The sequence below is a fragment of the Mobula hypostoma genome, chromosome 14, assembly GCF_963921235.1.
Source record: "Mobula hypostoma chromosome 14, sMobHyp1.1, whole genome shotgun sequence".
NCBI lineage: Eukaryota > Metazoa > Chordata > Chondrichthyes > Myliobatiformes > Myliobatidae > Mobula > Mobula hypostoma.
The window spans coordinates 35,827,837-35,841,929 of NC_086110.1; the positions used below are offsets into that span (position 1 = coordinate 35,827,837).

At 37.6% G+C, this 14,093-nt stretch overlaps 1 protein-coding gene across 1 annotated transcript in view; it reads left to right on the forward strand.

The window, feature by feature from the left end:
* Positions 1 to 14,093, forward strand: part of vps35 (VPS35 retromer complex component) — a 44,393-nt gene that overhangs the window by 17,650 nt on the left and 12,650 nt on the right. The window contains exons 6-13 of the mRNA XM_063066943.1: positions 126 to 339; positions 3,612 to 3,695; positions 4,503 to 4,612; positions 5,140 to 5,236; positions 9,538 to 9,686; positions 9,837 to 10,044; positions 11,389 to 11,544; positions 12,172 to 12,294. Coding sequence (XP_062923013.1) covers positions 126 to 339; positions 3,612 to 3,695; positions 4,503 to 4,612; positions 5,140 to 5,236; positions 9,538 to 9,686; positions 9,837 to 10,044; positions 11,389 to 11,544; positions 12,172 to 12,294 — 1,141 coding nt within the window. The remainder of the gene's footprint in view (positions 1 to 125; positions 340 to 3,611; positions 3,696 to 4,502; positions 4,613 to 5,139; positions 5,237 to 9,537; positions 9,687 to 9,836; positions 10,045 to 11,388; positions 11,545 to 12,171; positions 12,295 to 14,093) is intronic.

A 14,093-nucleotide genomic window follows, 5' to 3' on the forward strand; every position in this document is an offset into this window, starting at 1 on the left:
TCATTGATCTATAATATGAAATGTTTAAATCCTTAAATTCATTTTGAAAACTAATTGCAGGCTGAAAATTTAATCGTATTTAATTATATCACAGCTTTCAACTTCTTTGTGCTTTTGAATTTCAGAGAAGTTGTAACTGGAGACATCAATGATTCTATGGACTTTGTGCTACTGAACTTTGCAGAAATGAACAAACTCTGGGTCCGAATGCAGCACCAGGGTCATAGCAGAGACCGAGAAAAACGGGAACGTGAGCGTCAAGAACTAAGAATTCTTGTTGGTACAAATCTAGTCCGACTTAGCCAGCTAGAAGGGGTTAACGTGGAGCGCTACAAACAGGTATGAGTTCTGGCCCTGCAGTTAAATTTGGCATTTTTCTTGATATCTGCTTTAGGTCAGAGAGATATAATTTACCAGAATTTAATAATAAACAAGTGCTAATAACCAGGTTTTCACTTGGAATAGAATTTTCAATAAGCAAAGCCCTTTGTAGTTTCTCTGTAAATGAAAAGTTAAAAAGAGCTGAAAATACAGGAAATCTGAAAGACTGGTTGAAATGGCTTAATAGCAGTAAGTTCCATCAGGCTATTTCAACACATTCCATCACAGATGTTCTCTTTGTACATGTCCTTCCCCAATTTCTCTCCTACAGAAAACTATCACTTCATTGGTTTTGAGGGGTCATAGATCAGAAACATTGACTGTTTGTATCCACAGATTCTCCACAGTGTTTCCAGCACGTTTTTGGTCATATCATTTCCCAAGTTGGTTCATGCCAGTAGGAGAACTGAAACAGCAATAATAGCAATGTTAAAGGGGCATTTAGACGAGCAGGGAACTTGCGTGAAATCTCGGCTAGAGTTTGCCGGAGGGCATTGTGATAAACTCTGAAGTCAGGTGGAAGAAGGTTCTATGGTCTGATGAAACCAAAATTGAGCTATTTGGCTATCAGACTAAACACTATATTTAGCATAAGCCAAACACAGCACATCACTAAAAACACACCATCCATACCGTGAAGCATGGTGGTGGCTGTATCGTGCTGTGGGGATGCTTCACTGTAGCAGGCCCTAGAAGGCTGTGAAGGTAAGGGTAAAATGAATGCAGCAAAGTACAGGGAAATCGTGGGGGGAAACCTGATGCAGTTTACAGGAGAACTGTGACTGGGAGAAGATTTGTTATCCAGTAAGACAATGACCCCAAGCATAAATCCAAAGGTATACGGGAATGGCTATAAAGCAACAAATTTAATGCCATGGAGTGGCCAAGTCAGAGTCCAGACCTCAATCCAATTGTGAATTTGTGTCTGGACTTGAAAGGGCTGTTCACTTACGATCCCCATGCTATCTGACAGAGCTTGAGCAGTTTTCTAAAGAAGACTGGGGGAAAATTGCAGTGTCCAGATGTGCAAAGCTAATAGACCTATCCATACAGACTGAAGGCTGTAATTGCTGCCAAAGGTGCATTTACTAAATACTGCCTTGAAGAGGGTGAGTAATTATGCAATCAATTATTTTGTGTTTAATATTTATAATAAATTTAGACCAATTTGTAGATATTTGTTTTCACTTTGACACAAAAGTCTTTTCTGTTGATCAGTGTCAAAAAGCCAAATTAAATCCACTGTGATTCAATGTTGTAGAACAATAATACATGAAAACTTCCAAGGAGGGTGAATACTTTTCATAAGCACAGTAAGAGGAGGCATAACTCTTAAGATGTTTGGTGGAAAGTATCAGGGGAGGCTAGAACTGGGTTGTTTTTTTAAACAGAGTGGTAGGTATGTGGAATGTGCTGCCAGAGGTGTGGAAGAGGCAGATATTTTAGATTTTACAGTTTTGCATGTTCTGGAGTGTGTGAGAATATATTTCTTTTGAATGTGCTATCTTTATAAAAATATTGTGTTTGTAATCATGGGTTGTGTTTTTAAGCTTTTAAATGCTGTGTACTGTTTAAATGCGGAAAGCATTTTGAGGAATGTTGACAGAATAACAAATAGAATATAGAATAAGCTTTAGGACCTTAGCCTTAAAACCTCCTTGTACAATTGAATCTTCGATTTCCTCACTTGCAGACCCCAGTCAGTTCAGATTGGCAACAACATCCCTCCACAATTTCCATCAGCACAGGTACACCACAAGGCTGTGTGATTAGCCCCTGCTTTGCTTGGTTTGCACTATGACTGTGTGGCTAAGCACAGCTCCTATGGCATATTCAAGTTTGCTGATGACACTGCTGTTATAGGCCGAATCAAAGGTGGTGATGAATCTGCATATAGGAGGGAAATTGAAAAATTTGTCTAAGTGGTGCCACAACAACAACCTCTTATTGACTTCAGGAGGAGGAAACTAGAGGTTTATGAGCCAGTCCGCATTGGAAAATTAGAGGTGGAAAAGGTCAGCATCTTTAAAGTCCTTGGTGGTTTTGTTTCAAAGGACCTGTCCTGGGTCCAGCTCGTAAGTGCAAGTATGAAGAAAGCACAGCAGTGTCTCTACTTCCTTAGGAGTTTGCAAAGATTCAGCGTGACGTCTATAACTTTGACAAACTTCTGTGGATGTGTGGTGGACGGTATATGTCACAACCTAGTATGGAAACACCAATGCCCTTGAACAGAAAATCTTACAAAAAGTAGTGGATACAGTCCAGTTCATCGTCTCCCTACCACTGAGCACATCCACATGGATCGTTGTCGCAGAAAAGCAACATCCAACCTCAACGAACCCCTACTACTTAGGACATAGTCTCTTCTCTCTGCTGCCATTGGAAAGAAGGTACAACAGTCTCAGTACTCACAAGACTGGGTTCAGGAACAGTCATTGCCCCTCAACTGTCAGGTTCTTGTTATCCCTTTTGGCTGTTCATTGAACTTCACTTGCCCCATCACTGAAATGTTCCCACGACCTATGGCTCACTTTCAAGGACTCTTCATCTTGTGTTTCCAATATTTATTGCTTATTTATTATTATTTCTTTATTTTTGTTTTGCGTTTTTTTTCACGTTGATTGAACTCCAGTTAGTGTAATCTTTCATTGATTCTGTTATGATTATTATTATATTGTGGATTTATTGAGTATGCCTGCAAGAAAATGAAACTGCTGTATATAGTGACAAAGATTTACTTTGATTATAAATTTACTTTGAACTTTGAGAATACATTGAACCCAATTCCTAATGAAGTTGGAATTTGATTCCTATTTAGAAATGTTATAGAAGGGAATAATTTACCATGATAGTTGCAATTTCGTTCTCTAAACCACTATATAGCTCTTTATGTGGCATTGATCAGTTTCAAGTGCAGTCATCTCAATAGGCAATGATGGAGCTACTTTCCCATTTGTGAGATTTTATAAGTAAATGTGTTAAACATGTCTTTCTTCTTGGTAGTAAAGATGGTGAGGAAAATTATTCCAGCACTGGAACTAATATTAAATCTGACCTGTCAGATGAAATGGAATTTGTTTCCGTTTAAAATTTCCTGTACATCTGAATGCATGGGACTTTGGAATGTCAGGCTGTTATGATTTTTGAATGCTTATTTGGATTAAACTCAGTGTTTGAGGTGAGAATATTCTAATTGACCTATGTATCTAATTTTCATTTTTTGTCCCTAGATTGTGTTAACTGGAATTTTAGAGCAGGTTGTAAACTGCAGGGATGGTTTGGCTCAGGAATATCTCATGGAATGTATTATTCAGGTAAAGTTTCTTTTCTTTTTTTTCCCAATTATACTGAACTTTGTTTAATAAAAGTTCAGGAACCATATTTTAAAGTGCCCCAATTTCTGTACGTTTCAAGTTTACAGATGTGCTGAAAAATAGTGGTAGACAGCAGAGTTTAAAGGGGTAGAATACTGCCTTGCTCCTTAATGTAGCACTTTAGTCATGTAGTTTGTGCTGGTCACTGGGTTTGGGAGCAAATGCAACCAGTAGGCTGAAATAGAAACAAATTCTGAAAATCTGTTAAATAGGATAATTATTAAAATACAATATACAAAGAATTAAGATAAAGTTAAGTTCTGGAAGCTATAATTTGTAGCAAGGTGTTAAATGTAGGGATAATTGTAATACGACTAAGGACCTAGAGTATCAGTTAAATACTGTATCGGTAAAACACCAAGAAGGTGAAAAGAATCTAGCAGTTGAAGAGCAAGTGACCAATGGAAGAATACGGTTGTAAGTATTTCAGGTTGATTGAATTAAAAGTCAAGAAAGGACTGATCAAAATGTTGCCAAACCCTCACCTAGCCGTCAGAGCAGGATCTCAGATGTGCACCCCTTTTTGAATCTGCGAAGTATAATGCCATTGAATTGTAGTTATGTTTTGAGATGCCATTCCTGCTGTAGGGATTAGGGTATTTTTTGTTTGCAAAAGCATCCTTTGAATTAAGACTCCCAGTCAGTGTATGACATCTTTCATTACTGAAATGATAAAGTCTTCACTGTTGACATTTTATGAAGTGCAACTCTTTTGAATGTTCAAGCAGATTATTATGTTTTTAACAGGTGTTCCCTGATGAGTTTCATTTGCAGACACTGAATCCATTCCTCCGTTCTTGTGCAGAGCTCCACCAAAGTGTTAATGTTAAAAACATTATCATTGCATTAATTGACAGGTAAGACTGATTAAGTGAATTGAAACCAAGTGTGTTTCTTTGCATTACAATTTCATTAAATGATACCATTGAACATTTTCAGGGCAATTTTTTAAAAAAATCAAATGGTTTAAAACTAGGTTTTTCTTTTTTTGCATTGTTGTATGTTGGAACTTGTTTGTGAAGTTGGCACCAGCATTTCCTGCAGGTCAGCTGTTGCTAAGTTGTCTTGAATCAATACATTTCAGGTTCAAGTTCCACGTCAAAGATAATCACACAAATCTAGGCTGATTTAATATGCAACATTGCGAGAGTGCTGCAATGTTGGATAGGTTATCTTTGGCGGTGGCTGTAAAAGATACCATGTCGCACCTCAAGGGAAGGGAGCAGGAGAGTTGCTGTCTTGGTTAACATGTCCTCTGATCACAATTGTTTTTGCCAAATTAGACTGCAATGTTAACAGGTTTTAACAGTATCCACGCATTGTGAAAAATGTAGTTCCAAAGCTTTATTTCACTTAATTTTTAATATTACCTTGCCATTTTTAGGTTGGCATTGTTTGCGCATCGTGAAGATGGTCCTGGAATCCCTGCCGATATAAAGTTGTTTGATATATTTTCTCAACAAGTAGCTACAGTAATCCAGGTAAGGCTGCAGACTGGACTTGCATCCTTCATTAGAAGAGCTGTTCCTAGTCTTAGGATCCTTATTTCAATTCATCACTTAATTTTGCCATTTTGAAAACTTGATAACTACACTAATAGTGTGAGCACGCGGCCAAGTGGTTAAGGCATTGGACTAGCTACCTGAAGGTCATGAGTTCGAGCCCCAGCCGAGGGAACGTGTTGTGTCCTTGAGCAAGGCATTTAATCACACAGTGCTCTGCGACGACACTGGTGCCAAGCTGTATGGGTCCTAATGCCCTTCCCTTGGACAACATTGGTGTCGTGGAGAGGGGAGACTTGCAGCATGGGCAACTGCTGGTCTTCCATACAACCTTGCCCAGGCCTGTGCCCTGGAGAGTGAAGACTTTCCAGGCGCAGATCCATGGTCTCGCAAGACTAACGGATGCCTTTATTTATTATACACTAATATTGATAACTTGGACAAAACCTTGCCATTTTTGCCAGGGTTTGTTTTGTGTGCACAATGAAACTATTCAGTAAATTAATGCATTACTGGAATGTCAGTCATTTCAACCAAAGCTTCTGTAATGCTTTATAAGGATGAGCAAGTTGATTTAGCCATAATTATAATAGCAAGATGTACTTCTGTGTCAGTACTTGCAGTAGCAGTCTAGAAAGCTGCTTGCAGCTGGCTGGACAGTCCACTGCATCCTTCAACACAAATACGTTTTGCCCACAGGGTCATTTAATGGTCACCATGATAACCATTCAGTGAAGGAAACTGGTAATCTAGGCCCAGCAAAAATAAGGCAATCAATAGGGTGTCTCATTGCCTACTTAAAGGTAAAGATTGGAAAGTAAATGGGAGGACAGATGAAGCATGAAAATGTGGGTGAATTCAGTGTTAACTTGTGTATAGAATGAAAAGTGAAGTAAATTTGAATGAAGAAAAACACAGGTGTAAAGGAAAAAAATGAGAAAACATAGGTACAATTTGCTATTTTAAAAATCATCTTAGGAAAAGAAATGTGATACGAAATTTCATACTTCTGTTGCCATAAAAGTTCAGTTCATCAGTAAGATTTATCACAGCGTTAAAATGTACTTGCATTGGTAATAGTTTTGTGACAGGTTTAATGGGCAATTAATTGACAGAAAAAGAAGTTCTTAAATAAAGCTTGACAGTGGAGTGTCATTTTCATAAGCGTCAAACTTGAGGGAACGACTTAAGGATGTTCATACTTAAACATGAATCTGCTGCACATCTGTGGCTACCATGTCATTTACCAATTAAATAAGTGAACATAATTTGCCTTTGTCTAATCACAGAAGGTTACGACATCTTAGATATTTGGAATGCATACCAAATTGCAAGTAAGAATTTGGAACAATTATCTGCAAGCACTAAACATTAATTTCAAAAGCAAGCAAAAAGCCAGTCATTGGGCTCTGCCACCTTCATTTTCAGAAGGTGATCTCAATTATTTTTTCACTCTTTTTGTTCAGGAAAAATATGATGTGGTTGAAAATTAGGCTGCAAACATTCTAATAATTTGGTTGTTCAGAATGAAGGGCAGAAAGTGAACTACTCAAGGTATTAGTTTTGATCTATGCTCTGGCTTTGAGTATGGAGAATCCAGACTGAAAAGCTGTTCATTCAGAACTACAGGGAGACTAAAAGACTTGAGGGTGCAGGACAATGTAATGGTGACTACCTGACAGGAAAGAAAACTGACGTTGCATAACCAATTCCCCTTCAACACCACCCTACTCCACCTAGCAGACTCAACCAGTTCTTCCACCCCTCGCCCCCCCCCCCCCAGCCCACCTACTCAATTTGGCAGAATTACTCCTCGCCCTCACCAATCTCTCCTTTGGCTCCTCACTTTCTCCAAACTCAAGGTGTAACCAGAGACCTCTGTTTGGGCCCCAGGTATGCCTGCCCTTTTTTTAGGCTATATGGAGCAGGCCATGTTCCAAGCCTTCCTTGGTCATAGCCCCCCAACTCTTCTTGCACTATATTAACCACTGCATCGGTGTTGCTTCGCGCACCCATTCTGAGCTCATCAATTTAATCAACTTTGCTTCCAGCTTCCACCCTGCCCTTAAGTTCATTAGGTCCTTTCAGTGGTTCGATTTATTATCAAGAGAATGTAAACAGTTTACAACCTGAAGTCTTTACTCCTTGCAGACATCCATGAAACAGGAAAAAAAACACAAAGAATGATGACAGAAAAATGTTAGAACCCCAAAGCTCGCCCTCCTCCCATGCACAAGCAACAGCAAAAGCATCAACCCTCCCCTTCCCCCCAAACTTACTCCAGCAAAAGTATCAGCACCCCCACCACCCACCATGCAATAGAAAATCCCCAAATACCATGATCTAGAGTCCATCAAAAACTACTGTCCATCCTAACATCTCAACAGGCTCTCACAGATATTGCTCCTGCCACAGCAAGAGGAGAGGCCAACAGCTCGCTGTTTCTAATACAATCTGCAACGTCATTTATTTGAGTTCCCTGACTTGAGAATCAGCAAACTCTCTCACCATAGAGAGAGAATGCGCGAGTGTGGAGGCCTCTGGCATTTTGATGTCAGTCCATGGCTGCCTCTTCTGCCACAATGAGGCCAATCTCAGGGTGGAGAAGCAACACCTCATGGATGTCTAGGTAGACTTCAACCTAATGTCATGAACAATGATTTCACCTTTGAGTATTTTTTCCCCTCCTCCTTCCTCTTCTATTCCCCATTCTGGCCTCTTACTTCTTCTCCTCACCTGCCTATCATGCCGCCCAGTGCCCTACCTTCTTCCCTTTCTCCCATGGTCCACTCCCCCTCTCCTTTCAGATTACTACTTCTCCAGCCCTTTACTTTTCCCACTTACCAGTCCTTTACATATCACCTTCTAGAGTTCTCCCTCCTCTCCCTGCGCCCTTCATTTCTGGTGTCTTCCCCTTTCCTTTCCAGCCTGAAACACTTCTATTGATGTTGCCTGACTTGAGTTCTCCAGCATTTTGACTATGTTGTACTTCCAGCATCTGCAGAATCCCTTGTGTTTATACAAGAATATTTGCTTGGATATCAAGAGATTCTTGATCAACAGAATCTAGAGTTGGAATAGTACTGAACATGAGAGCAAATAAGGATGTAGATGTAGGACCTTGCTGAGGTTGATAGAATTTGTGGTGGGAAAAATTAGTACTAACTTCATACATAATGCTAGTAATTTACTTTTAAAGAAATGTACATTGGTTAGGGCACCTACTACATAAAGGATATTGCATGTTTTTAGTGTAAATTTGTCCCAGAATTAAATTATGGTGACAGAATGAAATTTAAGATTCTGGCACTAACTACTCTGAAGCAAGGAAGGCTGAGAAATTTCTTGGGGATTTTGGTTAGGTAGCCAATAGGTTGTCACAAAATTATCTACACAGATTGGGGATTTTTTAAATGCATGTTTGTCTCATTCTGTTTTATCAATTTTTTTGTTTTCAATCTCTGCCTTTCCCTCTATAATCTTATCTCTCGATAAGGACTGGTGTGTGTTCTCCCGACTTCCCCTTCCTAAAGTCACTATCAGTACTTTGGTCTTACTGACATTGAATGAAAGGCTGTTGTTGCAGCAGCCAATCTACAACAGTTATGTCATCAGCGAATTTATAGATTATGTTTGGGCTATGCCTAGCCACACAGTGAGGGTAGAGAGAGTAGAACAGTGGGCAAAGCCCACATCCTTGGGGTGCACTTGTGTTGATTGTCACTGAGAAGATGTTATTTCTGCTCTCTATTTTGTGTTACCAATGGCTGAAGTGCTTCTGGAGACTAAGCACAACTTTTTTCCCCCTATATCTCTGCTATTGTATCATTTAAAACCTATTTCTGATCTTACTTCATCACCTTGTTAATACTAGATTGAAGATAAATGTTGACTGTTTTCCTGTAGAGTGCATTAACATATTTGTGCTTTATGTGAGTTATTTTTTGAAGGATGGGTGACTTTCCTTTTAGCTCTGACTGCAGGCAATCCCCTTATATCATGAATGAGAAAGTTAGCTTTTGCTACTTCAAATAAATATCTAAAAGATGTAAAGATTTGTTTTCAGATGCGCTACTATGCGCTAGAATTGGTGTAGAATTAGCAAACGTGGTCAGTGTTTGTACTATGAATGTTAAATATTACCTGCACAATAGAAGTAACTGCCATCAGATTTCATATTGATCTTTCTGTGACATTCTTCAGTTGACTAAAAAAAATAGTCATTAGAGCTATTTGGAGGGAAAAGAGTTGTTTTAGTCAAATGATTTTGTTTGTTTTAGTCAAGACAGGATATGCCATCTGAAGATGTGGTATCATTACAAGTGTCTCTTATCAACTTGGCCATGAAGTGTTATCCTGAACGGGTGGACTATGTTGATAAGGTTCTTGAAACTACTGTGGAAATTTTCAACAAACTTAATCTTGAACAGTATGTATTTCTATATGTGCTTTAATTGTAATTAATAATTTAATTGTTACATTATAGTCAGAAAACTATTTTCCATTCAATTAGAATATTTTGAGATTCATAAAATGAATGAATTATCAAATTTCCTGTTTCTTTCCCCTCTGCAAATAGTATTGCTACTAGCAGTGCAGTTTCTAAAGAGTTAACGCGACTTCTAAAGATTCCCATCGACACCTACAACAATATACTTACTGTCCTGAAGTTGAAGCACTTCCATCCTTTGTTTGAATACTTTGACTATGAATCACGCAAAAATATGAGCTGTTACATATTGAGCAATGCTCTTGAGTACAATACAGAAATAGTTGGTCAGGAACAGGTAAGATCATTTCATGCATTTATTATCTTATGAGAGGAAAATCTTAACTTGGATAATTAAAGTGATAACAAAGGGAAATAATTTAAGATTACTGTTTTGAAATACTTCCTGGCTCTTATGAAGTATGGAATTATTTTCTGCTTTGTGTCAATTTCTGAGATTTGTTTTGCCAAGTAGGATATTTTGAAGGTATTGTTAGGAATACTTCAGGGCTGCTTAATTTTTCTTTTTGGAATCCAAGTTAAATTTATGCTGACACCAGACCTATAAAGGTAAGGGAAAAGGGTTTCTTTTTTGGCATTGGTTTAGAAAAACTAATGGACACCATTTACTTTGTATATATTTTCATTAACTGTGGGTCTGGTATTGTTGGAATGAAGCAATTTGGACATCAGTGTGACTTGTGTACTGTTGTATTCATTTCGTAAATTTTATTTGGCAAAATTGAACACTTCTATTCATATTTTACAAATTGCTTCAAATTTAGTAATGCATTTTGCACTGTATTATTAATGAACTAAACAGGGTTTCAAACTTTGTTTTATTATTGATGTAAAGTTTGTTGGAAAAAGCCAAATATATTTCAGATCCAACAGGGTCAGTAGAAAGATGAAACCTGTACAATGTACCAACTCTACTTTTGCTTTTTCCTTGAGTAACTTAGTACTTGAGTTAGAATCTCAGTTGCTATAGCTTGCTCATGATTTTTACCCAAAGAATGCCTGCTACTTTACTGTAGTGAAATGGATTTAACTCTGAGTAGATAACGGGTTGTTTTAGCTTTAATTTTGAGGTTTAAGCAAAAAAAATGGATCTTGTGTGTACATTTACAAAAATGTGGAAATGGGAGAGGTTTAAATAGCTCATTTAAAATCTACATTTTTTTTCAAATGTGCTAAGTAAGGAGATATGGCTAACACAGCACAAAATTGCCTTTGAATTGGTGCCAAAATATAGTTATTTTTGTGTTTTTGATCTTCAATATACTTGTTAAATCCTTTCACATCTATTGCAAATGAATATTTTCTTTGTTAATTTATTCCCTGCCAAGTATGTTTTTCTTTCTAAGATAAAATAGAAATATTATCACTGTATCAATTTTTTTTGACTGATGTTGAATATTGGGGATGCTGGAAGTCAAAAATTAAAACAAAATACTGGAAATAGCCCCCATTCAGCATCTATGGAGAGAGAAGCCATGGTCACATTTAGTTGATGAATTTCATCAACTTGGACACCTGTTTAGTTCAGAGGATTTTCTGTATTAACTTTGCACAATGTTTATGGTATATAGCCAGGGAGGAACTTGATGTGTGCTTTTATGCATGTTTTCTTTATAAATAGGTGGATGCCATTCTGAACTTGGTATCGACATTGATTCAAGATCAGCCCGATCAGCCAGCAGAAGATCCTGACCCAGAAGATTTTGCTGAGGAACAAAGCCTTGTTGGTAGATTCATCCATTTATTTCAATCTGAGGATCCTGACCAGCAATATCTGGTATGCTAATTTACCAATTTCAATGTTCTCTTGTTGAAAAAAATTAACAGATTGATGCTAAGTTATGCCTGTTTATTTATAGAAAGCTTCATATTACTTTTTGTGCTTCCCTATTGTTTTTGACTGATGTGGACTGTGTGTTCTGAAGTTTAATACTGGCGATTATTTATGAGTTGAGATTTGTTTTAAAAATCCTTATCTGTTCTTGACTAGAAGTTAGCTATTACAAATGAATAAAATTAACTACCAACTAACCTGATATCAATGACCAGAAGATGCTCTTTTTACTTCTCAAGTTCATGTTTATAGTTCATTAATTCCAACTTGAACTTCTTAGAGCAGTGGATTCTCAGAATTTCATTAACTTCCCATACGTATATGTAGTTAACATATAAAACTTGCACATTAATCTAAACTTAACTGTTTAGATGTTAAAGTTGGCAGTGGGAGTTATAATTCTACTTAATCACTATAGAAGTCTCTATTCAAAGATTTTAGTTGATTTTCTATTTCCAGAATTATCTGTATATAAGATATCAGAAAATATATTGTAGGCATTAAGAACCTGTTTTACATCTTTGCCTAAATGTATTTCATCCTAATTTTTATAATTTGATCTTCAATTAGATTTTAAACAGTGCCAGAAAACACTTTGGTGCTGGTGGAAATCAACGTATTCGCTTTACTTTACCACCGTTGGTTTTTGCTGCTTATCAGTTGGCATTCTGCTATAAAGAGAATTCAAAAGTGGTAAGGCGGAGTCTCCTAAAACTTTTAAAAACTTTACTTTGAATGAACAAAGAAATTGAATGTAATTTGGTGTGCTGTCTTGATAATTTTCATTTTTATTTCCCAAGGCCATTGGTTCAATGCTTATCGTAAAAGGAAGATTGTTTCCTCAATTTATTTTAACCCAATGTAATTTCAGGACAGAATTCTAAATGGTTAGTGAATGTATGTGGAAATTCGAGTTTCAGCCTCAGTTTACCGGAAGTGAAAAATAAATTTCATCCAACAGTGAAGAGGGCCGTGAATGACTAAGTTATTGGATTTGAATAGACAAGGTCAATTTAGTACTGATGAGGAAAATACAATTTCAAGTGTACACTTAAAACACTTTAGCATCTAGCATCAATCACTTTTGCACACCATTCTAGTCAAATTTCTTAGATGAGGAGGCCATCTGTGTTCACAATAAGCAATGTTTTTATCCACTATGCTATATAATTGCAGCAAGAGGTTGCCACTTTGTGCTGTAATCCCTTGCAGTAGAGACAAATGTGCTAGTCACCTTACCCAATGATTATTGGACTTGCATGTTAATTTTGTGATTTGCATACTAGAGTACATGGTAGTTTAAATTCTAATATTTACCATTGTTCCATTCTTATGTTATTTGTTCTCTTAGTTTATAATTACCATGGGTACTGAGATACAGTGAAAAGCTGTTTTGCATGTCATCTATACAGATGATTTCAAAACAAGTATAAAGGGAAAAACAATAACAATGCAGAATGTAGTGTTAGTTACAGAGAAAGTGCAGTAACACAATAAATTGCAAGGGGCGTGATGAGGTAAGTAGTGAGGTCAAAAGTTCATCTTTATTGTACAAGAGGCCCATTTGTGAGTCTTGCAGCAGTGGGAATGGGAGGTGTTCTTGAGTCTGGCTGTGTAAGTTTTCCAGCTTGTGTATCTTCTGCTTGATAGAATGGAGATGAAGAGAAAACATCCAGGCGGGGTTGGGTTTTTGATTATGATGGCTGCTTTTGAGACGGCAGGAATTGGTAGAGAGAATTTCTGCCAATCAGTGTTTGGTCTATGTCAGTTTTCAGCTGTCACTTCCCCCTTGTTGCTTCCTTTCTATCTATCTATCTATCTTTCTGTATCATATTGCGTGCATAGCTGTTTTTCATCAAAGTGAAAGATTGAGTTGTTAGTATAGATTTCAGTTAGTTACAATGGTCTGTGTGATGTTTCTTGTATTCAGCCATTCTGATAATGGGCTGCTTTTTCCCCTGCATTTGTTTGTTAATCATTATCTGTATTACCCAAATTTTATAAGCCCTGAGTTTGGGCAAGATGCTTTCTGATATCTTTTAAATATGGAAGAGGTGGATTTTGGAAAGAAGGAAAGGTAGATGAGTTCATTTAAATGATCTGATTCAAAGTCAAAGTAAATTTATTATTAAAGTATGCTCTGTGTATGTCACTATATACTACCCTCAGAATCGACTGATTCACTTAAATTCACTTGATCCATTTCTGACACCTCCCTCCACTTTCTCAGTCTCTGTCTCCATCTCTGGAGATAAACTGTCTACCTACCGACTCCCATGGCTATCTTATCCATACCTCTTCCCACCCTGTCTCTTGTAAGAATGCAGCACATACAAATTGCTGGAGGAACTCAGCAGGCCAGGCAGCACCTATGGAAAAGAGTGCAGTCGACATTTTGGGCCGAGACCCTTCTGCAGGACTGGAGAAATAAAAAGATGAGAGACTGTGGTGGAGAGGGCTTTTCCTGTGATGGATTGGGCTGTATCCACCAC